The sequence below is a fragment of the Dreissena polymorpha genome, chromosome 4, assembly GCF_020536995.1.
Source record: "Dreissena polymorpha isolate Duluth1 chromosome 4, UMN_Dpol_1.0, whole genome shotgun sequence".
Classification (NCBI taxonomy): Eukaryota; Metazoa; Mollusca; class Bivalvia; order Myida; family Dreissenidae; genus Dreissena; species Dreissena polymorpha.
Genome location: NC_068358.1, coordinates 127,789,585 through 127,816,759, shown reverse-complemented (window position 1 = coordinate 127,816,759; position 27,175 = coordinate 127,789,585). Strand labels below are relative to the sequence as shown.

At 36.6% G+C, this 27,175-nt stretch overlaps 1 protein-coding gene across 3 annotated transcripts; it reads right to left on the bottom strand.

Annotated features, from left to right (window-relative positions):
• Positions 1–590: 590 nt before the first annotated feature.
• LOC127876362 (myocyte-specific enhancer factor 2-like) lies at positions 591–23,163 on the bottom strand. 3 transcript variants are annotated; one of them, XM_052421537.1, is made up of 10 exons: positions 23,020–23,163; positions 20,071–20,164; positions 17,353–17,556; positions 9,523–9,666; positions 8,109–8,283; positions 7,409–7,572; positions 6,657–6,741; positions 5,597–5,714; positions 3,902–4,136; positions 591–3,521 (listed from the first exon to the last, which is right to left on the bottom strand). In XM_052421537.1, exons 2-10 carry the CDS (start codon positions 20,122–20,124, stop codon positions 3,375–3,377), a joined length of 1,326 nt encoding a protein of 441 aa, XP_052277497.1. In that variant the 5' UTR covers positions 20,125–20,164; positions 23,020–23,163; the 3' UTR covers positions 591–3,374. The 3 variants fall into 3 exon arrangements, with proteins under 3 accessions (XP_052277497.1, XP_052277499.1, XP_052277498.1); XM_052421539.1 differs by having other exon boundaries at positions 9,541–9,666; XM_052421538.1 differs by having other exon boundaries at positions 593–3,518.
• Between the last annotated feature and the right edge of the window lie 4,012 nt (positions 23,164–27,175).

Below are 27,175 nucleotides of genomic sequence, written 5' to 3'. Positions count from 1 at the left end.
CATATAAATATGTGTGTAACAATTGCATAAGATGTAAAAGCAAATAAAATTATAACAAATCTAAAATTGTATAATTTACTTTGCAACTTCTCCGACTCACCATGATTAAAGCACATGTTCAAAATAAAAGAAACACACTCATGTTATTGTGAAGTGCAGATGAAAACATTTGGAAGATGAACATTATATAAATATATATGGGCACAAACATATTTTTTAAATGAAACCTTCAAGGGACTTAACACAACATGTCATGATGATAATTAACAAAAGCACCGCCTTGCGGGTGCAGACCGCTCATCAGTTTTTCTTTTTAAAGGTGAAGGGACCAATCTAAATTTTAATCACAAAGGAGGAAGGGGTGGAATGGAGAGGGGTGTATAGTGTGGGGGTGTGGTCATTTATTTCATTATCTTCCAAAAAATGCAAAAAAAAGTTTTGGAAGGGGGGGATTCTTGGACGGTATTTCAAAAATAACATAAAAAAAAATTGGGGTGGGGGTATAGTGTGAGGGTGTGGTGGTCATTTATTAGATGAGCTTTAAAAAAAATTGGGAGGGGGGATTCGAGGGGGGGGGGCGTGGGGGATGGTTTGGGTGGAGTCTATTGTGGTATGTCAGGTAAGAGTTGTTTTGTCAAAGTTTCAATCAAATCTAATCATAGATAAAGAAGTTATGCCAATTTTAGCAGAATTTAATAATTTGACCTTGAGATTCAAGGTCATTCAAAGGTCAAGGTAAAATTCAACTTGCCAGGTACAGTACCCTCATGATAGAATGAAAGTATTTGAAGTTTGAAAGCAATAGCCTTGATACTTTAGAAGTAAAGTGGATATAAACATAAAATTTAACCATATATTTAAAGTTAATAAGTCAAAAAAGGGCAATTATTCCGTAAAACTGACAACCAGAGTTATGCAACTTGTCCTTTACTGTCCCCTTATGATAGTTTGCGAGTTTTCCAAGTATGAAAGCAATATCTATAATACTTTAGAGGTAAAGTGGACCAAAACACAAAACTTAACCAAATTTTCAATTTTTTAAGTATAAAGGGCCCATAATTCTTCAAAATGCCAATCAGAGTTACATAACTTTGCCTGCACAGTCCCCTTATGATAGTTAGTAAGTGGTGCAAGTATGAAAGTAATAGCTTTGATACTTTAGGAATAAAGTGGACCTAAACACAAAACTTTACCAAAGTTTCAATTTTCTAAGTATAAAAAGAGCACATAATTCTGTCAAAATGCCAGTAAGAGTTACATAACTTTGCCTGCACAGTCCCCTTAAGATAGTGAGTAAGTGTTGCAAGTATGAAAGCAATAGCTTTGATACTTAAGGAATAAAATGGACCTAAACACAAAACTTAACCAAAATTATCAATCTTCTAAGTATAAAAAGGGCACAGAATTCTGTTAAAATGCAAGCCAGAGTTATCTAACTTTGCCTGTCCACCAGTCCCCTCATGATAGTAAGTAAGTGCACCAAGTTTGAATGCAATAGCATTGATACTTTATGAGAAAAGTGGACCTAAACGCAAAACTTAACCGGACGCCGATGCCAAGGTGATGACAATAGCTCATAATTTTTTTTCAAAAAATAGATTAGCTAAAAATGGTTAAAGGCGAGCATCAACAGAAGTTACTCCAAGTTATAGTTCAGAGGACTTCTTAATTAGCAGTTCTGGAAGTTCCAAAACTTATAAAATAACAATCAGGGAGGTTCTATCAAGTATGGGTGGAAGGACAAATATGTTTTGTTAAATTTCTTATGTAAAAATGTTTCCAACATTTTCTGAATGAACTTGCATATAAGCAATTATTGATATAGGGCTGAACTTCAACACTTGAGCCTCCCTCAGGGAGAACAGTCTTTAATGCATGTACGTACACTATTGTCCAAGATTTGCCTTAACAGAATTTTCACTAAGAAAAGACTTTCTTTGAATAAAAAATACCATAGAAGGTGAAAGTCTCAACCCTGATTAACCTATTAGCCTATGCCTACTGCACAAGCCAGTCTGGGACGGCACTTTATGTACTTGCTTTAAGCTCTATTTTCCCAGGACGGCACTTTATGTACTTGCATTAAGCTCTATTTTCCCAGAGCACTGCACATTTTAATTCTGTTTGTTTTTTAACATGAGTCACATACTGTCAAAACTTGCAACTATATGTGCTACACTTCAAATATTAGAGGCGATAAGGACAAGACTTTCATTTTTTTATATTAAATTCAAGCCCTGACTGAACTATATTAATTTAAATATACATTTTCTTAATTAATTGTGTCTTGTGTTTAAATATAGTCATTTTTCATCTAAGTATTACTGAAATAAAAAGTTTCATCAATTAAGCATAGTAAGGATAACAGCAATGGCCCTTCAGAATGATAATATATATTTGAGTACATACAAAATTTCAACTTTACACTTTACTTCATTGGTTATGTATGAATGACAGCTAAAGATTTAACAAGGAAGCCTAATTTGCTGAAGTCACCACCCAATTATTGTTGATAAACAAACAGTTTATTTGATATGGGAACAACTATAATTGCAAACAGATATAATGAGCGAAAAAATCTGAAATAAGCAATCATAACTGTTTATCTTTCGTATAAATGTCATTGAAAATGTCCACAAAGAGGATATTTAACTAGGCGTCGAATTAATTGTCACAATAGTAAAAAGCTACAATTCAATTTGTTAAAAAAAAATCAACCCTCCATTCATTTAAGGCCAATTGAATGAGGTAATCAAGTAGAAAAACAAAAATAGTTAACACATGAATGATGAAAAGTAACCATCAAATGATGACAGTAAGATTTGTATATTTCTCATCACAAAAGCAGAAGCATTGCTTCCATAAAAATGTTAAAATTCAGTGAGTAATACCATAACAGATAACTAACAATACTACATTGGATACATAAAGCACAAACCAGGTTTCAACAAACATCAATATGTGTCTGTCAAAACAACCATTTTATTAACATGAAAACATGATTTATAAAAAAACTTAGACGCCAGACACTGGGGCATGTAGCTTTGATTCACTTACAAATACTTTGTAATTCTAAATGTTATTTTCTGATTTTATGAATTGCTCAAGTATATTTTTAAATAGTCGGTGATCTATAAAACATATTTAATGTACATAATGGATAAATCTGCCAATTTCAATTCAAACCCCTTGTAAATCCACTTTGGATTAATAAAATAACTTGTTTTTTCAACAGCTTCATAAAGCCAGCAAGAGGACTCCCCCTGTCTTTATTCGCCTTTTATCCCCCCCCCCCCCAAGCCCGGCTCAGATGATAAAATGATAATGGTAGGTATCTATGTACAATGCCCACTACCCACAGCAGGTCAAAGGTATCACGTATCAGAGTCAGTGGTGCGGGCCCGTTTGGCTGGAGACGGGTCCCCGTCCTCTCCTGACTGGTTCCCCGTAGACAGCTGCAGGTTGGGGTTGCTGGACAACATCACCGGGACCTGCATACCCTGCATACCCTTCAACATCTGCTGAAACATACGCGGGGGATTTGTAGTGGAGAACACACTTAACACAAAATAGTCTATAGCACGAGGATTTCAAGACCGTTGGAAATAATTCAACATTAAAATGTGTCAGATATTTCAGATTTAGTATAAGGGACAAGATCTAGAATATGAAACCATACTGAGCTGAGTAGGGTACTCACAAGGAATGTGACAATGATGGAAAACACTTTGGTAAAACATGGAATGATTTACATCTAGATTGCTTTTTTCCAAATATCCTCACACAAACAAGAATATAATGTCTTTAAAATAGGCATTTTCATCAATAATTTGTTTAAAAGATTCTGCTCATCAAAACTTGTATTCAAAGAAAACATGTGAAACATAACCCACACACTTACATGTGCCGGCAATGTTATGGTGTTTGTGTTGATGCCAAGTCCTGCCGTGGAGACGAGACCAGAGGACATGAGGCGGGACAGCTGCGCCTGGGAGAGGCCCACGAAGTTCTCGGCCTTGCTGGACTCTGGGGGCTCCAACTTGATGTTCTTGTCAAGCTGGGCCTTCAGCTGGGACATGTTGATCATCGGGAACTGAAGCTGGCCTGAACTGGTCGGTGTCAGCGTCAGTCCTTGACTGAAACCAGATGACAGATTGTTATGAATCATATCTCTGACATTTTCCTTGTTTTTAACTTATATATGCATGCAGCTTGCAAAAGGGACTGTATTAAACATTTACATATAGTAACTTTATAATATTGTTTATATGCTTGATAATGAAATATGAAATTTTATACATGACAAATAAAAAATTTGAAAATATAAAAGTCTACAATCTTCTTACAGTGCTCTTATTAATAGTATCAATACATCCAAATAGGCATCAGAACTGGAATCTGCAGGACAAATCCCATTGATACGTAAATTTTGATAGAACAATGTTTAAATACAAAAAATATAAAGGATATTATTTAAAAGCACCCTTTTTGGGGGTCCACATCTAAAGTGATTGATAGGTTTTTAGTACACGGAGCAAATATTCTAAGAAAAGTCGCTTTAATATGATATCAAAATCTCAAAAACTTTCATATTTTTAATGATATTAAAACAATTAAACCGATCTTGTCAAAGTTGACAAAAATAAATTTAAATACAAGTTACAGCAAAATTTTTTTTTAATTTTTTATTGGAGTTGTGACCTAAATTAGACAATAAATTTGCCCTTATTTCTGTGATCCAGCTTGCAAAACTCTGCTTGGAAAGGGCGATTATACATGAATAGTAATACAACAAAGTACTTCACAACAAGATAAATCACTTGTTTTAAAAGAGGTAGCAAACGGAATAAGTACACAAAAATGCATTTGACTACTTAACATTGCTTTTGCATCCATGGGAGACAATCAATCCCAACATCCCAGCATATTTAAAAGGTGTTCCAAAGCAATAACCAGGTAACATATGTTTAGCTGAGATTGCATGTTTTTATTAGGAAAAAATCTTGCTTTCAAATAGAAATCCTACTACATAAGCCATATGACACATATATAACATTAATTGGATTATGTTATACAGTCACAGAAACATAATCACTGCACTACTGTATATCAATTGATGACATTCAAACCACCTCAAAGTTTATTTGTGCAGCTTTAGATAATCTTACAGTAACTTATGTGGAGGTTGGTCTTGAAATAATGTCTAAGGTCATCCTGCCCTTACCTCTAATACATTTGTCACTATGAGATGTATGTGCACTCAGTACTGGTAAAATACTTGAACTTGAAATAATAATTGAAACCCTAACAGTATGGTGTAATATAGCGCTTGAATGTAGATAACGGAATACCTGACACTTTATCGTTTAATGGTTCACATTTAGTCTTGAAAAGAAATTTATATATTTGTATGACGTATACTTTGGTTGTCCGCGCGGACTACCGTTTATGTGAGGCCCTGCTTAATGAAAAAAATAAACATGCCTTTTCAGACATATTAAGACATATTAAGTAAAATAATTTTTTTTTATCTTTAGCTCAAAAACCATCCCTGAAGACTCCCCCACCCCATTTGACCCCCGACTACTTGACCTACTTGAAGAGCCCCGAGGCCTGTACGGCTGCTGTGAGGGGCCCAACACTCATCTGGGCCCCGCTCATCTGGTTCAGTAGGGGCTCCATCAACTTCTCAAGGTCAGCAGTGTTCAAACCACCTGCGCAGAATGTTTTAATACAGGGCATTAAAAATTATATTCTTAATTTGTAATATGAACATTAAACATTTTTAATCATACAAATCAATCAATAGTCACTTTTGTGATAACAATTTTGTGTATTTCTGTTGTTTAATTAATTCATACAAGTGAGTATCATATGGCCTGCTGGGCCATGTCTTGATTGCCATTTTATACCATAAAAATTTGCACACAATCTTATTTATTTTTCAAGAACACAGTTGAACACATTCAATAGAAGATGGGATGACACTTTCTGCTCTAATGGAATTTTTTGTTTTAAGGGGAGTCTAATCTCAACGAAAATCTAATCTAGGCATAAAGTATCTTCCCTTATTAGCCTTTGGGAACTGCACTGGCTAATCTGGGACAGCACTTTACACACATTATTAGTCCTCTACCCGTTTCACAGGAGGGGACTTATGGTTTTCACTCTGTGCGTCTGTGAGTCTGTCACGCTTTTCTGGATCCTACGATAACTTTAAAAGTTCTTAATATTTGTTCACGAAACATGGAACATAGATAGATGGCAATATGGACATTATGCACGTCATTTCATCTTGTTCCCATGTCTAAAATTCTGGTTGCTATGGCAACAAATAGACTAGAAATACTGCTGAAAATGGTGGTTTTCTGGATCCTGCGATAACTTTAAAAGTTCTTAATATTTTTTCACGAAACTTGGAGCATGGATAGATGGCAATATGGACATTATGCATGTCATTTCATTTTGTTCCTACATCAAAAATTATGGTTGCTATGGCAACAAATATTTATTTTTTTTAATCTGAAATTGTTGGAATTTCTGACAATGGTGGAGCCGGTAGGGGACTTATATCGCTTGACAATAGTCTTTTTAATTCCGTTTTTCCAAGAGCACTTCTCAAATGCAGAAAGTAAACAAAGCTTTGTGAGACTTACTGGTGAGCAGTGCCGACTGCATGGTGGCCCCGCTAGGTGTCTGGATTGAGACAATAGGGGTCTGAAGGGCTGTACTCTGCTGCTTCTACAACACACACACACACTTAGAATGCAGGCTCTAATTTCTTGAAAATCTAATATTTTATAACAGGATTAGCTTCCGCTTGCAGCGCATATGACAATAAAGTATGAACAGATTTATTTAAGCAATATTACAAGTTTCAATTGAAAATAAGTATATTAGATAAACACTATGAACACTATTTTGTACAACACCTTTAAATTTAAACAGTAATATGAATCAACGAAAAATGACTGAAGACAGTTTTTTTTAAAGAAATCAGACAAATTAAGCAGCAGTATGGATAATACCATTTATTTTCACCAAGCATTAATTCTCATTTACTCTGTTTCATACAGGCAAAGCCATACTATTTTCTTACCCTCAAGTAAAAATTGTAAGAATTACGGATTGCTTTGGCTAACAGGTAATGAAAGGGATTAACTTTATCCTCATAATTTACTCCAGCAATTATCAGCAGCCGAGTCAACTCAATTTGATGGCTGGAAAAAAAATTGCACAAATCTGCTCAAAAAATTGTATTCCATATTACTTTCTTGTCACTTAAATACCATAAAGTAACTTAAATTGGGATACTATCACTATGCAAAGAAGGCTTGTCCCATTCGAACAAACATTTTGCGTCAAGTAAGCTTAACCTATACCAGCCTTGTACACAGATTGTCCCTACCTGTGATGGAGGGCTATCCTTGTTGGGTATGACAACGCGCAGGTTGGGTCTGCCCTTGCCCTGCCCCTCGTCCTGACTGGTCCTCACCTGGTGAAGGGCCACCGGCTGGGGCACAGGGCTGGAGCTGGGCTGGGGGCCAGGGGACACGCTGGCACGACCTCCATCTGCAAACCATGGACTAATTAATAGGCATGTGATAAAGCAGGGCTAACCACCTGTACAAGTTACTACACACCCAGATTTTAGTGGATTCGTGCTTAAAACACATTTGCAAATGACTGAGACAAATTCCAAAGATTCTTTTTCAGAATAAAAAAACAACAACACTAATTAACATACCTAAGAAATTGTAATTATTTGAAAATAAAACAACACAAAATTGAAATGATTTACGGAATAATGGCACTCGTGGTCATTAAAAAATTTGGGTCAAGGATTTATTTGTAGTGAAGAGGCCTTTTCATTAGACTTTGGGTCAGTAGTTGTTAAGAGTTTACCAAAACTTAGGGCTAGTTACAGTTTGGGATTTTCATGATGACATGTTGAAAATTTCAGCTATAATCCATATATGTAAAAACTTACGCAAGTCTAATATTACATTTTTAGAAGTGCTGGGACACTTTCCAGGTCCTCAAATAATGCAACCTTAGGAGTGGAAAGACCACACAAACTTCCGAAAACACACCCCTGTAAGCCTTACCTCCAGGACTGAGCATGGGCCTGGTGTTAGTGGCCTGTAGCCCCCCGCCCGGATGGTGCTGTAGCAGGACAATGTTGGAGGCCCCGAGGTCCTGTGTGGAGAACTGCTGGCCCTGTGTGAAAGCCACGTTGGGAACCGGCACAGACACTGGCATCACCCCGGGCTGCTGCCCAAACTGTCACAACAAAATTCAGCATCAGTTTAGGGTACTCAGCCAAAAACAGGGGTGTCAATTGTCCCAAATTTGAAATCCGGAAAATAAATCCGGAAAATTAAGCCGTAGGATAAAGGGAAGAGAGGGCCCATCCCCCCGAGCCCTAGCTTATTGTTCTTTTTTTTAAATAGTCTTTCTAGGTGCAATTTCTGGTGAGTACAATGCGAAATATTATAAACCAAACCATCCGTAACACCGCATGTGTATTTGTCATTCTAAACAAATGATATTAAGAACTTCGAAATTAAATTAAAATCGACAAACCAGCGTATCCGAAAACGACTGTCCGAAAACATGTCGCGATACATCATTTGCAAATGAAATAAAATATGCATATCGTTTGACTGCAGAAAATGAAAACCAGTAACCAGTAACCTAGCAAATACGCAGTCAATATATAATTTGATTAACATATTGTTTTAAAATATGATATTGCAGTGCTTTACTTAGCCAGTTACTGCTCATGTCAGTGCCAGCCGCTTACCAATCAGAAATCAATAAATAAAATCGGTACCAAGCGCAAATGTCCGGAATGCCGACGATGCTATAACAATATTCGTTCTGAAATGATCCCGCACTAAAAGAATTTTGTCCCTACCCCCACCCGCCTTAAACAAACTCATCGGATTTACATTCACCTCAAAATCAACCCTGGCCGGCTCAAATCCGGATTTCCGGAATAATCCCGAAAATTGACACCCCTGCAAAAAGTAAATATACACTTCCCTTTATAGGTTTAAATTGTGAAAAAAACTTTTGTATAATTCTTTTCAGTTCAAGAATTCTTTATAATTCTCTTCAAGCATCAGTTTTAGTTACACTCAAGGACCTATTACTTTATTAAAGTCTTAAGTTTCTGCCTGAATCCAAGCCGTTTAGGGGACAGATATAACTAAATAAACACAAAATTACTGACCATATGTTTTTCTTCATAAAACCCCATTTTTGTTAGTGATAATAAGAATGATTTCAATGTTATGTACACAAATTTGGCAAAAGAAATATTTAGCTATGAGACTCCCTTTTAGTTAATACATTAATTGCTTTATGGCTACAGCATCTCTAAATAAATTATATTTAATTAAGCTATTTCCAAAGATTCTGAAAATAGTTCACCACTACCCCAAAACTGACAATCATACAAAAGGCTTTCAATGAAAGAATGATACAATTGCAGGTAAATGGGTAAAAGTGACACACCAATAAATGCGGGACTACCTGTCCAGTCATAACGCGTGCATACTGCTCGTCGACCTTTTTGTACTGGGCCTCTGTCTGTGGAGTCAGCTGGTAGGAGTCGTCATCATCCATGTCTCCCTTCTCATCGCCTTTCTTGTTCAGCATCTAAACACATGGTGTTGTTTATAAACAAGAGGGCCTGAAAGGCCCAAAGTCGCTCATCTGAGATAAAAAGAAATGACCTGTTCTTTGCAGCCCAAGATATCAATGGAACAAATGTTCTAACCAAGTATCATGAAGAATGAACAACAAATGGCCCCTTGGCGGCCATGTTTTTTTAACAGACCTGCACCATTTTTTAACTCTTCCAAGATATGTCCAAATTTCATGAAGATTGGGAAACAATGTGTCTTCTAGACTGTTCACATGTTGTCACTATATACATATAAAGAAAACTGCCCCACTCCCTGGCGGCCATGTTTTTTCACTGATCACGACCATTTTCAAACTCGTCCGAGACATCCACATATCTAATGTTTTGACAAAATTTCATGATGATTTGGCAAAACATGTGACTTCTAGAGTGTTCACAAGCTTTTTTACTATATAAATATAAGGAAAAAGACCCTCCCCCCTGGTGGCCATGTTTTTTACCGATCCAAACCATTATCGAACTCAACTGTCCTATCCAGGTGTGGTAGTGCGGTCTCCTATGAATGAACCGGTCACAGGACGGTTACAAGTTATGTAACTTTGTAAGCACTTATGTAATGCGGAAATATTTATTTGACAAACTCTTATTTCCGGTTAGGATGAATATACTGACTGGTTGTAATTCAATTAACTAAAGGCGTTCAGTCAGGGACTCCTAAATACACTCAAAGAATTTATTTATAAGTGAAAAAAAAGGCAGCTTTAACAAAAATAACTAATTTTTATTCCAAGAACTCGGAAAATGAAGAACAATGACAGAAAATTAAGAACAGGTACAAGCCAAGTAAAAAGAATCTAACAGGGCTTGCACTAAGCGGCGTACGGCCGTATATTACGCCCGATGATTGTTTCCATACGCCGATAACAAAACCCCATGACGTCCACTGTACTTCCTTAAAATTGGTCATACGCCGAAAATAGCAACCCGTGACGTAAGTTGTCGATTAAAATAACACTTCAATCAACACTGCTTTCTGCCGACTCAATGTGTTTTGCACACTTCTCGATCCGACTAAACTCCGCCTCCTTATATTTGTTACCGCCCGCAGGTGATTAGCAAGTTTATTGTGTGTAAATTATCTAACGGTTACACAATTTACCCTCCCCCCCCCCCCCCCCCGCGCGGACCGCAAATTGACCGTTACAAAGCAGTCGCTTAATATTGGTTGCTTTAACAACACACTCGTGCCTCTTTGCGCGTGCCGTAGGCCTATGTTGTCTAATGATTAGGAGATAACTGCTGGTTTAGGGCAGACGGCACGGTAAAAGAAAGACGGCAAAAATAATTAAAGAAAAACAAAACTGATCAAAGTTTAATTAATTACATAGATTCACTACTGTATTAGGTCTCGCGAGTTTTTTCAGTTTGTTAATCCACCGATAATTACGAGTTATAACCATCTTATATAAACTGGAATCACAGTTCATTTTCTATACTAACAAGTCATTTAACTAGTCAGAAACATTCAGAAAACACATTTCCTGGATAAGATATAAATTATCCGAGTAAAATTAAATTGCTACGTCATGACCTTCGACATTGCAAATGGCTGACCTATTGTAACATTCAACCCGCATTCAGTTCAAAGCTGGCGATTCAAATTACAAGTAATGTTGGTTCAATAATGGAGAAAACATTAAATGGATTTAACAAACATTTGATAAGGTTTGTTAAAATAGATAACAACATGGAAAGTTTGGATTATTTAAGTTAAACTGGTGAGGCATTTATTAAGTGTACATATTTCGGACATGTATAGTATTCGGATAAACAGTAATTGATATACTACATGTAGATGCTCCATCATGACCATTCATTAAGATTGTGTTTTGTTGCAAATGCAGTCATAGGGATGAGGATAATAAAATGACAATACATATGTGATGAAAAGGTGCAACTGCACATATCTCAAATTACTTAATAAATGTGTTGAATGACTTAAATGTGTTATGATTAAGTAGATTTTAATGAGAATTTATTGTTTTTAGAATGAACATAGTAAAATGATAGAAATAATAAAAGTTTTGAAATTAACATGTTTTGTCTTTTAAGTCGATATTGTTTGCACAAACTTATACCCTGATTTTCCAAACATCTCCCTATTTTTAAAGCCTAGGGTAGTCTCCGCCTTATTGTATGATATATCTAGTTACTTTCACAGAATTAAAGTGACCCAAAATGGATGGGAAGAGTTTGTGATCATTTACGCAGTTGACATTCCGTTAACATCAACATTAAAGTTGTTTGGACTTCCAACATTTTTGAGTGGGACTTCCATAAGTAAAGGGCAGGAAGTCAGGACTTCCAAAATTTATTTCTTAGTGCAAGCCCTGATCTAAGTATTGTTACAAAAATGAACAACATACAGCAAATACTTTAATGAATGTAAAAAGAAGTTCAAAATCTGTCAAAAAAACTGATATACATTTGTAAATATGAATTACTGTTAGTCTAGAAAGTGCTTCAAAAATCTAGTTTACAAAATATGTCTAATTTAATCTAAAGAACAATATTTATGGAGATTAGGAAACTTCAGTGAATCAAATGTAAAAATAAGAAAAATTTACTACAGACAGTTATTGAAATAGAATAGAGTCTTTCTAATTTAGAAAATGCCAAATAAAAATAATCTAAATAATAAGAATAATTTAGAAAATAATGCCAAAATGTCTTGATGCTGGGGTTAAACATAATTTAGAGTATAATTATTTCAAAATTCCAACCTTTTTCAAGAGCTGTTAACTTTTCAAGAAAGCATCAAGAGGTGTTTAAATCAGCCCAAACAGCTTATTTTATACAGTTCAGAAGAGATCAATGGCAGAGTAGTCAATTTTCCCTCAGAACAGTGCATTTATCAATGATAAATATCTTCCCAAATTCCAGAGCAGAACTAAAAATAGATAACTGAACCAGGTTAAACTAGAGCTTTGTCACAGGCGTGACGAATACCCCCACATGCCGCATTGACACATATTATTTTGCATGTCGTCTTCACAAAAAACAGCGGACACCATGGTCAATTTTGAAAACGCACTTAGTGACACCTTGACCTAGTTTTTTACCCAGAAAGGCCCATGTTCTAACTTGGCCATAAGATCATCTCCATAAAACTTCTGACCAAGTTTGGTGAAGATCAGATGTAAACTACATGAATTAGAGAGCAGACACCATGCTGAATGTTAAAAAACGCACTAAGTGACAGCGTGACCTAGTTTTAGGCCCGGAATGGCCCATGTTCAAACTTGTCCTAGAGATCAGTTAGATAGAACTTGTGACCAAGTTTGGTGAGGACTGGATGAAAAGTACTTGAATTAGAGAGCAGACAACATGGTGAGGTTTAAAGCGCACTAAGATACCCCTTGTTCTAGTTTTTGAGCCGGCATGACCCATATTCAACTTGACCTAGACATCATCAAGACACAACTTCTGACCAAGTTTGGTGAAGATTGGATGAAAACTACTTGAATTAAAGAGTGGACAACATTGTGATGTTTAAAACGCACTAAGTGACTCTGTGACCTTGTTTTTAACCCGGCATGACCCATTTTCAAACTTGCCCTAGACATTATCAAGATACAACTTCTGACCAAGTTTGGTGAAGATTGGATAAAAACTACTTGAATTAGAAAGCGGACAACATGGTGAGGTTTAAAACACACTAAGTGACCCCATGACCTAGTTTTTGACCCGGCATGGCCCATGTTCGAACTTGACCTACATTTCATCTAGTTACAACTTCTGACCAAGTGTGGTGAAGATCGGATTTAAACAACTTGAAGTAGAGAGCGGACACCATGCTCAATGTGTAAAACGTTCTAAGTGACCCTGTGACCTAGTTTTTTATCTGGCATGGCCCATGTTCGAACTTGGCCTTCAGATCATCTAGATAAAACTTCTGACCAAATTTGGTGAAGATCGGATGAAAACTACTTGAACAAGAGCACCGCCTTGCGGGTGCAGACCGCTCATCTATTTTCTTTTTAAAGGTGAAGGGACTCTCATTTTCAATCACAGAGGAGGGAGGGGGTGGAGTGAAGAGGGGTGCATTGTGTGGGGGTGTGGACATTTATTACATTATCTTCCAAAAATGCGAAAAAAAGGAAAAAAAAAATCGGGGGGGGGGGGGGGTGTGTGGGGGGGGGGGGGGAAGGGGGTGGGGATTGGGGATTCTTGGGTGCGATGGTTGGACGGTATTTCAAACATAAAATAATAAAAATAAATATTTGTGTTTTTTTATCCGTTTCAAAAAAAAAAATGGGGGGGGGGGGTGAGGTGGGGTGGGGGGGGTATAGTGTGAGGGTGTGGTGGTAATTTGTGAGATGATCTTTAAAAAAAAAAAAAAAAAAAAATTTAGGGGGGGGGGGATTTGGGTGGGTGGAGGGGGGGGGGATTCTTGGGTGCGATGGTTGGACGGTATTTCAAACATAAAATAATCAAAATAAATAGTTTTGTTTTTTAACTGTTTAAAAAAAAAATTTGGGGAGGGGGTGAGGTTGGGGGGGGGGTATAGTGTGAGGGTGTGGTGGTCATTTGTGAGATGATCTTAAAAAAAAAAAAATAAATAAATAAAATAAAATAGGGGGGGGGGGGGGATTCGGGGGGGGGGGGGGGGGGGGGGGGGGGGGGGGGGGGCACGGGCGATGGTTTAGGTGGAGTCTATTGTGGTATGTCAGGTAAGAGTAGTTTTGTCAAAGTATCAATCAAATCTAATCATAAATAAAGAAGTTAGGGCAATTTTAGCAAAATTTAATAATTTGACCTTGAGAGTCAAAGTCATTCAAAGGTCAAGGTAAAATTCATCTTGCCAGGTACAGTAACCTCATGATAGCATGAAAGTATTTGAAGTTTGAAAGCAATAGCCTTGATACTTAAGAAGTTAAATGGATCGAAACACAAAATTTAACCATATATTCAAAGTTACTTAGTCAAAAAAGGGCCATAATTCCGTAAAAATGACATCCAGAGTTATGCCACTTGTCCTTTTACTGTACCTTTATGATAGTTTGCGAGTGTTCCAAGTATGAAAGCAATATCTATGATACTTTAGGGGAAAAGTGGACCAAAACACAAAACTTAACCAAACTTTCAATTTTCTAAGTATAAAGGGCCCATAATTCCGTCCAAATGCCAGTCAGAGTTACATAACTTTGCCTGCACAGTCCCCTTACGATAGTTAATAAGTGTTGCAAGTATGAAAGCAATAGCTTTGATACTGTAGGAATAAAGTGGACCTAAACACAAAACATAACCAAATTTTCAATTTTTTTAAGTATAAAAAGGGAACATAATTCTGTCAAAATGCCAGTCAGAGTTACATTACTTTGCCTGCACAGTCCCCTTATGATAGTAAGTGTTGCAAGTATGAAAGCAATAGCTTTGATACTTAAGGAATAAAATGGAACTAAACACAAAACTTAACCAAAATTTTCAATTTTCTAAGTATAAAAAGGGCACATAATTCTGTCAAAATGCACGCCAGAGTTATCTAACTTTGCCTGCCCAGTCCCCTCATGATAGTAAGTAAGTGTACCAAGTTTGAATGCAATAGCATTGAAACTTTCTGAAAAAAGTGGACCTAAACGCAAAACTTAACAAAAATTTTCAATTTTTTAAGTATAAAAAGGGCACATAATTCAGTCAAAATGCACGCCAGAGTTATCTAACTTTGCCTGCCCAATCCCCTCATAATAGTAAGTAAGTGTACCAAGTTTGAATGCAATAGCATTGATACTTTCTGAGAAAAGTGGACCTAAACGCAAAACTTAACCGGACGCCGACGCCAAGGTGATGACAATAGCTCATAATTTTTTTTTCAAAAAATAGATAAGCTAATAAGAGAGGACACCATGCTGAAGGTTAAAAAACGCACTAAGTGACCCCGTGACCTAGTTTGGACCCGGCAAGGCCCATGTTCAAACTTGGCCTTAAGATCATCTAGACACAACTTCTGACCAAGTATGGTGAAGATCGGATGAAAACTACTTAAATTAGAGAGCGGACAACATGCTGAATGTTTAAAACGCACTAAGTGACCCCGTGACCTAGTTTTTTACCCGGCAAGGCCCATGTTCGAACTTGGCCTAGATATCATGTAGATACAACTTCTGACCAAGTTTGGTGAAGATCGGATGAAAACTACTTGAATTAGAGAGCGAACACTTAATACGGACCGACAGACAGACTGACTGACAAGTTCACTCCTATATACCCCCTAAACATCGTTTGTGGGGGTATAACAAGGGAGATAAATACTGCATAAATACGGCTAAATCATGTACATGTTGTCTTTCTTTCAGTTATCTCTTAGTTGAAAGGCTTATCATAAGTGTTAATGACTTAAACAGTTATGTTAACTATGAAAATTCTGTGTTATGAAAAATTACATAACACAGTTAATGTCACATAATATTGACATAATAAAACCAAACTTTACTACATGTACACAGGAAACCAATGTTCTGACCAAATTTCATGAAGATTGAGCAAACTAGAAAGTTAACAAGATTTTACTATAGCCATATAAGGAAAAATTGCCCCGCTCCTTGGCAGCCATGTTTTTTAAGCCAAGGTTACCATTTTTGAACTCATCCAAGATATCATTGGGACAAATCATCTTAGCCAGTTTCATGAAGATAGGAAAATATATGTGGCCTCTAGAGTGTTAACAAGGTTTTACTATAGCCATATAAGGAAAAATGCCACGCCCCCTGGCGGCCATGTTTTTCAACCAACGGACATCATTTTCAAACTCGTCCAAGATATCATTGGGATGAATCTTCTGACCAAGTTTTATGAGGATCGGACAATAAATGTGGCCTCTAGAGTGTTAACAAGATTTTGCTATAGCCATATAAGGAAAAATGCCCCGCCCCTTGGCAGCCATGTTTTTCAAGCAAACGTAACCATTTTCAAACTCATCCAAGATTTCATTGAAACCAATCTTCTGACCAAATTTCATGAAGATTGGACAATAAATGTGGCCTTTAGAGAGTGAACAAGGCAAATGTTGACGTCCCACAACGCACGACGGACAACAGACAAAAGGCGATCACAAAAGCTCACCATGAGCACGTTGTGCTCAGGTGAGCTAAAAATGAACCTCCCTCTGGTAAAACAGGGTTTCATGCATGTACATTCCAGATTACTTTGTGCAGACTGCACAGACTATTCTGGCATGGCACTTTACTCACATACATTTTGCCCGATTGTTTTTGAGCCAAGTTAAAATGCAATTCTATGAATTGTGTAAAATTTCAATTGCCTAAAAATGATTTTTTTACCATTGTCTGCATTTTTTGTAATTTTTGAACCAACTCAGTGGCAGCCATGAACATAGCTGATAAAGATCCCCCACATTGACTGTAGCAGGGAGACAAATCAACGCAAAGAAGAACAGGATAGAAATTAGCGTTTTATAATTTTTTTCCTTTCATTACAACTATTGTATTACCCTTATATTATCATTACAATTATAAATATTATTTTATTATTATAAAAATCATTTTAATGTTATTTTTTTTTTTTTTTAAATATTAATGGGGAAAAACCAACTCATAATTTTCAATATTAATAAAAAAATTCGTAGAAAATTCAATTTCAATTAATTTTATATATTTTTGCATTCCAACACCACCCACCTCTACGATGTCTTTGTTGGTCTGACTGACCACCGTGTCATTGTACTCGGTGTATTTCAGCAGCACCTTGTCCATATCCGAGCTTGCATACTGGTACAGCTTGTTGTTGGACGTGAAGATGATGAGAGCTATCTCACAGTCACACAACACACTCAACTCATACGCCTTCTTCATTAGGCCAAACTTTCGCTTTGTGAACGTCACCTACAATGAAATGTAGTAAGTGATGAGGATCACAATTGTAACTGTGCAAATGGATGAAAATAAATAACTTCATTTTTAAAACAAGCGATTGTTTTCCATCTTTTTTAAGTATCTTTAAACAGCACTTTCCCAATCACTCAAAATTGATAAAATTCCCAATTGGTGTCCCCAAAAAGTCAAAAACATAGGAAAGATTCTGCCGTTTTTTTCCAAATCTAACTCCTTGAGAGTGAACAAATCATATCAATTAGTACTATAGTGGTGTGTTAACATGCCCTAAATTAGTTAGGGTTTTACAAAAGCCACACAACGAATTCATTCAATAGAGCCTTTTCAGGTATATTTTTTCTATTGATTTTAGTTCTATTTTCCAAACCATATTGTTATTTTTACTGAAATGAGTCATAGAAGTAAATACTACGCAAAAATTTTAAGGATGGCCATCAGTCACACAGATGCGTTCCATTGACAAAGCTTGTACAAGAAACATGAACCATCTTTCCCATGACATATTAGCAACTTCAGTGAATAACATAAATCCAAGATCACTAATATTTTCAAACAAATGAAAGAGAGAGACATTGTTTTGTAAAGGTTGAAAAACAACAAGTTTTCTATTGTGTTTGTTCTTTATTTCTTTTATACCAAATTAAGTACAAAATGGTCATAATGGCATGCCTGTAAACATTATTTAAATGGGTATGTGCAATTAAGTACTAAGTATTAAGATAAACAAGCAAATTCGTTGAATTGATATCCGCCGCCAATATGCTTGTGGACACAAAAGTACCGTATTATATTTGACACTCAAAAAAAGCATTTTTTTAAGATACAAAGGGCCATAACTCTGTTATTAACTGATGGTGTACCATGCCATTTGGCGTGCATCATCCTCTTATCCATATACATACTCATACCAAGTTTCAATGAAATCCGCCAAAGCACTTCCAAGATATGGCTCCAGATGGACGGAAAACGTTTCAAAGTTGTAGGTGGAAGCACTTTAATTTGAGAGCTAATGTTAAGGTTTGAGCATGACGCGGACGGCAGATGGCGGACGACGAGCTGGCTATGACCATACCTCGGGTTTTCTCCGAAAACAGCCGAGCTAAAAATTACCAATTTCACATGGTGAATTTTCCAATTTGTTGATTTTAAGACTAGAATTTTCCCAAGTTCAAGAATTTACTGGGATAACTTGCTCTCGATTGGACTAGTACCGGTACTTTTCCCAATCGGACAAAAAAATCGCTGAACAATTAATATTTTTTGCACATATTGCCTTATTAAGACCTGTTAATATTGTCATAAAATTGTCTTGACATTATTAATCCTTTCCCACTCAGAAGCAAAGTGAAAATGGCTATGTCATAATGTGCAAACAGTACATGTATAAAGCCATGCAGTAACAAGTAACTCGCAGTCTGTTCAGGTTTTATGCTGTTTGCTGCTCATCAGTATCCAAGGGTTGGAAATAAAGCCTTAAAAACTTGAATATAGAAAGAAAGGCCTTTAATTAAATTTAACTTTCTGTGGGACTACACATGTGTCAAAATACGTATCTAAGTATTAAAGGGTTAATTTATAATGACATGATGGTAGATGGCCAGAATACTGGAAACTAATCCAGAGTCATCCCCAAAAAATCCCAATTGCATCCTTTACTTTCCTCATTTGTGTTATTGACAAGTCAACAAATAAAAGTGATTTTTAATATACAGCCAGATGCATCTTGCTCAATTAAATGAAACAGATTTTTCAATCAATCTGGCCATTTCTGTTTTAATTTTCTATCAATTTGACCACCAACGGTTATATTCTTTTAATTTAACAGGAATATATATCTTAATCAAAATAAGTCATACTAGTATGTACTTTACAAAAAAAAATCAGAACATAAGTCGCATGATGCCTGCAGTTTCCAAAGTATGGCTTTAAGAAATCTAAATGGTCAATGTTGGCCAAAATCATTGTTACACGAGGCCCTAGCACTTAACCTGAATATTTCAACAAAAATGTGTGTATCCCGATGTTTATGAGGTCCCTCCGCGCCTGAGGCTGCATGATGTGAGGACCCGGAATGTGTCCCAGCACTCCTTCCTTATCAGATTGTAGACTCACGAAATTTGGGGCGAATTTTGAAGGAAAGCTGCAATTTCCAGCTATTTATTGTTTTACTGAAAGGTTTTTAACTTTGAGGTGGTCTTGTGCTGTGGGGGGAAACCGGAGTACCCAGAGGAAACCCCACCTGTCCAGTATGGTGACCACCAACCAAATTCACATGCGCCGGGAACGGGAATCGAACATTTCAACAAAAAGGAAAGTAAAAGAATATTTATATGAGTTTGCACAATTAAGTCCCAAGCAATTAAAAATACCATAATTCCAATTTGAAGATTACACACCACAAATTTTACAAATTCCTCAATTTTTCAGGTTACTTTTTCGAAATTTGGTCTGTACAGGTACTTTTGCCAATTGAGCATAAAAATCCCTTGATGAAGAGCCCATTACCTGTCGGTTTCGCTCATCATTGATTCTTGTAATGGCGATCTTCTTTCTTCCCATGATGACCTATTTGTTCTTGTATTGCCTGCTATGACTTTTGCTGAAAAAAACACCCAAATATTTAATGATGCATACAGTAAAACACTGCTTCAACAACCACTTCAGGATCTTAAGATTAAAATTATTATATACATGTAAAAGTAAAGGTAGTTTTATCAATGTCGAACTGTAGATCAGAATGTTAATATATCAACAAATGTTGTAGTTTTTTCACACTTTTCAAGACAACAACAATAAATTGTCATACTTTAAATTGAATGTTTAATATTGATTACATATACATATTATTATTATGCAACCAAGACTATGGGTATGAAGTTATTTATGACGTTTTTGAACAAGAAACTAAGGCAGGCAAATCTAAGAATACTTGCATTTCTGTATAATAATTTTTTTTAAAGGAACAAATGAATAAAAATAAAAATTCTTACATGTATAAAAACTAATTAAAATCATCAATTTTATAGAGAATTTTAAATATTGAAAAAGCATCTTTGTATTTAATTATTCTTCAAAATCATTCACTATCATATTAGTGTCAATAAGCATTAATTAATGTACATCGTATCTGCTTATCCATTATCAAAGCGAAAGTTGCTTTGTTTTTACACATCAAATTATATTGTACAGCAGTGCAGATGTATCCATCAATTATGTGATTAATCGAGCTGCATCACACCGATTGACGCTTTTTGCAATTACAGGCACAGTTTTGGTGTTATTTCATTGTGTTGATCTGCGCTTAGTTATTGTTATACAGTTCATCAAGGTACCTGTATAATTTGGGTTGAACACAGTTTAATTATTTGGGAAACAGCTAGATTTTTAAGGTGTCTGCATAAGCAGGCCGCCTAGTCATGAAGTTGACTTGGTTGTCAAGCGGAGTTTAAGTTTATATTCACACAATCACAGATGGAGCAATAATGTGTTAACATTTTTTCTTTGACTACTGTACTCAATGTTCAATTTAATTAAAATTAATGTTTAATTGTTTTCAGAGATGTATCGCTTATATAAGTTAAAATAATAAATATTAATCTGCAATCTGGATATCAAGTTAAAGGGATCTTTTCACGCTTTGGTAAATTGACAAAATTGAAAAAAGTTGTTTCAGATTCGTAATTTTTCGTTTTAGTTATGATATTTGTGAGGAAACAGTAATACTGATCATTAACCATGCTCTAATATAGCCATTATATGCATCTTTTGACGATTTTAAAACCTAAAAATTATAAAGCGTGGCAACGCGAAACGATTGAATAATTTGGAGAGTTCTGTTTTTGTCGTTAAATTTTGTGAAACTACGAAGATTGCTTATATAAGGTATAAAATACGGCAAGAATGTGTACTCTGCGGAATAGCTCAGTAGGCTAGAGCGTTTTTACTTCAGGTCTCTGGCAGGACTCCAGGGGTCACTGGTTCGAAACCTGCTCCGGGCAATGTTCTTTTCCTTTTTTTAATTTTTTTCTTGATTTTTTACTGGAGCTTTTACGATCCAATGTTTACATTTATCAATATAAAGCATTTAATGAATAATTTAAAAAAATGCCAAAATCTGTGAAAAGGCCCCTTTAATGGATAAACAGTGTTATAAATATCAGCAAATACACATGTACAGCAATTAAAGATCTATTTATTTTGTGCCCCAACCATGTGGTTTTCTACAATGTAAAATAAGGTATTCTGTGTATGTATATCCAGTGATTTTTTTTTGCTCAAATTTACAGCCGAATTTCGGCTGCTTCCCAATCGCAAAAATATACGTTTTTTCCCAAAATTCTGACCAAAATTTCCCCAAAAAAGCCCAAATTCCAAAAAAAAAAAAAAAAAAAAAAAAAAAAATTTTTTTTTTTTTTTTTAGAAAGAAGTCTCATATAACTTAATTATGATTTCTTAAATCTAGGTCTCAACTTTATTTTTTAAACATTTTACAAAATATATAACTTGAATTTAGTCATTTTTGTCCATAAATCATTCCCAAACTTGCCACTTTTATTGATTAAAAAAAACAACCAATTTGACCAGACTCCTTTTCTAGAAAACTCCCTGAACATGCACTTAAAAACAATATCACTTCTGTTACTTATAATCCTATTTATTATGCTTAATTTTTCCCAATTTCATGGTTTATCGCGCTATTTTTCCCAATTTCACGGTTTATCGCGCTAATTTTCCCAATTCAAATGGCACTGGCTGTAACAAATTAAAGCAAAAAAAATCACTGATATCATATTATGTATCTCTCATTGGAGGAAAATGTTTTGCAGATCAATGATTACGTTGCAGATTTCTTTGGATGATCAAGTGAAGAACAGATTAAACACCCACACAATAAGTCACAGACACCAAACATCACATTTTTACATAGCACCACATTTTTTGAAAATGCATTACATTTTATTTATTAGAAGATTTTCAATAATTAATCTTTATGTTTGCATCATTATTGTTTGTATACAAATAACAAACAATTTAAGCAACAAATGCATGTTATGCAAAGTGTTTCCAGTTAAAAGAATAACATGACTATGATAAAAGTTTTCAAGAGTTAAATGACCAGGTCAAATGCTGATCTCATCCCAGAGGCTATACCAGGTAAAGGAGCCTTAATTATTCAAATTTCAATGCTGATCAAAACTGCCTTCCAGTGTTTATTTAAAGATATATACCAGCAGTGACCATCAAACCACAACATACTATATATATGATATAAACAAACATTTTAATTTTAGAATTGTCTACAAATAATGGCAGAGAAGCGACATCCCCGTCTCGACATGGCGATTTTAGAGGGAAAGTTGAGTGCAATGTCCGCCTTCCTGGTTCAGCCCTGAAAACATTTAGATTACAAAATACCAGATTACAATTATAAGGGGTTTAGGGGACATATCTTACCAAATTAATGCGAAATGATGTGTATAAATATCCCCAGTTGCTATTTTTACTGTCCAGTCAATTCTGTCAAGCAATTCTATGATTTTGATCTATTTTGGGCTGGGAAATTCACTACGGTAAAAATAGCCATGAACCAGACGCGTATGAAAGTAGTCCGTTTTGCGACTTTGGCACTGATTACTAATAAATAAGCGTTTATACCATGGTTATGTAACATTTTTAACTCTTTTGAAACATCATTATATTATTATTTTTTCTGAGAATACTCTAAAAGAAAAACAAAAAATAAAAAAATATCGCGAACTATTTTTATCGCAAATGGTTTAGAAAATAGGTCCAACATTGACCAAAATAATTTTTCCATAATGTTATAATTCAATTAATACAAATAAATACTTTCATTTCAAATTGCATAAGTGACTTTAAAATACACATGATTTATATTTTCAAACATTTATTTTCAGTAAGTCGCGTTGTCATGTGACGTGGCATGGAAGGGCTATTGTCGATATTGTCTATATCACTAACAATTTGTTTTATCCATGCATGTAACATAGCAGGTTTGTATAGGTCCCTGAAAATAGTAAAAAAAACGACTGTTACACAAAACTTACAAAGAAAATGCATTCTTTGTTTTGTAGATGAAGATGTGTTAAAGAATTTTAATTGTTTCGTGATTTTAAAAAACACCATGGCAACAATTGTGTCATATTCAGTAACTCATAATCATCATCATCCATTGACCGACTTAGCCGTTGTAGGGAAATTAGGGACGACGATAAAGAAATCCTCCTTCAGTCAGGTCTGTTGTGTGCCGCTGAGAGTAATTCATCCATGGTAAGAGATGTCCAATCTTTAACATTATCAATCCAGCTTTTCCGACAGGTTTTTCAGTCGGGCCCCCTGCAGCCCTTTAGTGAATAAAGGCCCGCGAGACTATGGAGGTAATGCCATCCTGCTGAAGAAGAACTGGGACCTAAAGAATGATCTCCCTGATGATGGCAGTGATAAAATAGTCGTCATGGAGATAACCGCAAATCCAGATATCTGCATTATCAGTGTATACTTACCTTGTCGGGGAAATAGCACCAAGGACAATTTCTGTAAGGTCATCTTAGAAATTGAGGAACTACTGGAGAAATACAGCGACACCCATGCACTCTTCATCTGTGGAGACTTCAACTCCTCGTTGTCTAGACAACCTCCCAATGACAGAGACCAAATTCTCAGAGATCTGGTAAGAAAGCATAACCTCCACACAGACTAGGATGGTGAGCCCACCTTCTTTCACGCAAGCGGCTAGCAATCGGCTGAGATAGATTACATCTTAAAAATACGCTGGCACGAGATATCTCCTCCCCTGTAGTTACTGCTGGACAACATCACTCCAATGTATTAGATCACACTCCTGTCTCAACTGAAATAATGATCACCTTCCATGATAAAATAAATGACCTTATGACATGTCCTAAACCGAACTGGAGCAAGTGTAACAAAGATATTTATAGAGCCAGCCTTCGGCAATTAACCAAGCCTATAGGCTGCCAGGCAATATGCATCCCCGAGAGGGACATTGAGCAACTCAGGGTAGCACTCACACAAGCCACAGTCGCAAGCATACCCAGATTCAATCCTACAGCTAAGAAAAAAAAGAGGCCTCCCAAAGCTAGAGGACCAGACATCAAAGCTGCAGCAAGAATCGGTAAGCATGCGTGGTGGGTGTGGAAGTGTGACGGAGCACCCCGAGGGGACAGCCACCTAACAGCCGTAGAGATGAAAAAAAACAAGCGAAACCTTCGTAAAGCCCAAAGGAAATTCCATGCCGAGAAGAGGTGTAGTGACCTGGAAGACATCATGAATGCTACTGATGACACCACCTTCTATAAACTAGTCCGCAAGCAGAGATCCACAAGTAAGCATCTTACCAATTGCCTCCTGTATGAAGGAAGAAAACTAACTTCCCCTGAGGAAATCTCTGATGGATGGGACAAACACTTTGAGACGTTGGCAACACCAATAAACGATCAAAGATATGACCACTTTTATTTGAAACAAGCAACTGAATACAATCTTTAAGCACAATCAGATCCCAGATAGTCTGAAGAAAGGTGTAATAACCCCTGTACACAAGAAGGGGAGTCTGCAAAACCCTGATAACTACAGAGGGATTACTTAAACGTCCATTCTGCTCAAGATTGTGGAACTATCCTCAACGCTAGACACAGACCTGTTTTCTTGAAGATCCAGTTTCGCCTACAATCGGGATTCACGCGCGGCACTTCCTTCATCAAATCAGCGTTCCTAGTGTCGGAGTGTCAACTCGAAGCCAAAAAAACCCAGCTGAACCTTATAACACTGGACACACGGAAAGCCTTTGACGTTGTTAACCACAATATCCTATTGCGCAACCTGATTTTAGATGGAATTTATCCAGCTGAATGGTTACTTCTTTGCAATATCTACTCAAACACAAGTTCATGTGTGAAGTGGCAGGGCCTATTGTCCGGGCAATTTAACATATGTCAAGGGGTGCGCCAGGGGGTGTCCTCTCCACAGAACATTACAAGAGATTCAACAACCCTCTACTCCTCAGTCGAGAAGAGAGATTTAGGGGAGCTAGCATTGGCCTAATTAACATACCGCATACTACTGGTGCGGACGACCTGTACTGTCCCACTCCAACTGGGAGATGAACCTCACGCTCAAAACAGTTGAAGAATTCAGTCGAAGACACAGGTATGACATCAACCTGTCAAAAAGCAGCTGCATCAGGGTTGACCCGAAAAGCCCCGACCCAAGTCCTGACTTTATACTTGAAGGCACTCGCATTTCACCAGATACGTCCACTACTAATCATGGAGTTTACCGAGACACCAAGTGTAAAGTGAACACGAAAGATAAAATAGAGCTAGGAAGACGTACAGCCTACTCGCTCATGGGAGCAGGCTTCAGTGGAAAGAGTGGACTGAAACAATCTGTAAAAGCCAACCTCTGGTCCACCTTCGTAGTACCTAGAATGTTATACGCCCTGGAGGTCCTACCCTACAGCCAGGCCGATCTCAAAGCCTTAGAAGCATTCCAATTGAAAACTTTAAAACAAGTGCAACATCTAGCAAACGGGACTTCCAACATTGCTGCCCTGTCTCTACTAGGTATTTTACCTATTCGAGCTCAATTACACAAAAATACACTTAATCTGTAGTACAGTATAATCCAGACACAAGGGACAGTTGAATACAAGGTGGCAGAGAGACAGCTGGTCATGAAATTGACGACAGATCTTAGTTTCTTCTCCAGTATCTGCAGACTGCTCCATACCTATAACCTACCGACAGCGTACATACTCTTCGAGAGCCCTCCTAGCAAAGAGGTGTGGAAAGCCAAACTAAACTGTGAGGTGGACCAGCATACCATTGCGACCTGGCAGGAAGAAATCAAGGAAAACCCTCTTTAAGGTACATCAATTCAGATGCCCTCTCGGTTGGGAAAACCCACTACCTGTACTCCTATGTGAGGCCAAACAGAATTGACATCCTAAGAGCAGAAACCAAAGCGAAGCTGTTAACAGGAACCTACACCTTACAAGCAAACAGAGCAGTCTTCAATCAATACGCTGTAAATCCAACTTGCACACTTTGCAACACGTACAGAACCTGAATGCAGAGAGCACTTTATAGCTAAGTGCCCCACGTATAATGGCAAGAGAGATAAATATAGAGCCATCTCGTTGAGTGCTTGAGTCTACACGGAAAAGAAGAACCGCTGGAGCTAGTGAACAACGCTGATAGCTTCACACAGCTGATCATTGATAGCACACATCCTAATGTCAACAAAGGACACATTCCCTCAGACAAGGAGATAGAAACCATAGAGTTGCTGTCCAGAGAGTACATCTGGAGTATCCATCTTCTTCGGTGCCGTGATCTAGCAAAGGGGTCATGATATCCCTTTAAGGGTAATGCTAACGCATATCTGTCGCTATTCGCGATCTTATATTTTAATGTACTTGCTTTTAACTCTTAACTTTTACCATAATTATATGCGTTGGCTACGACCGGTACTATGCTTTTAAGCAAATATCGTCTTTTACTATTTACTGTACTTAATAGCGGCACACCAGACGAAAAAAATTTGTATATATCTATGTAATTGTGCT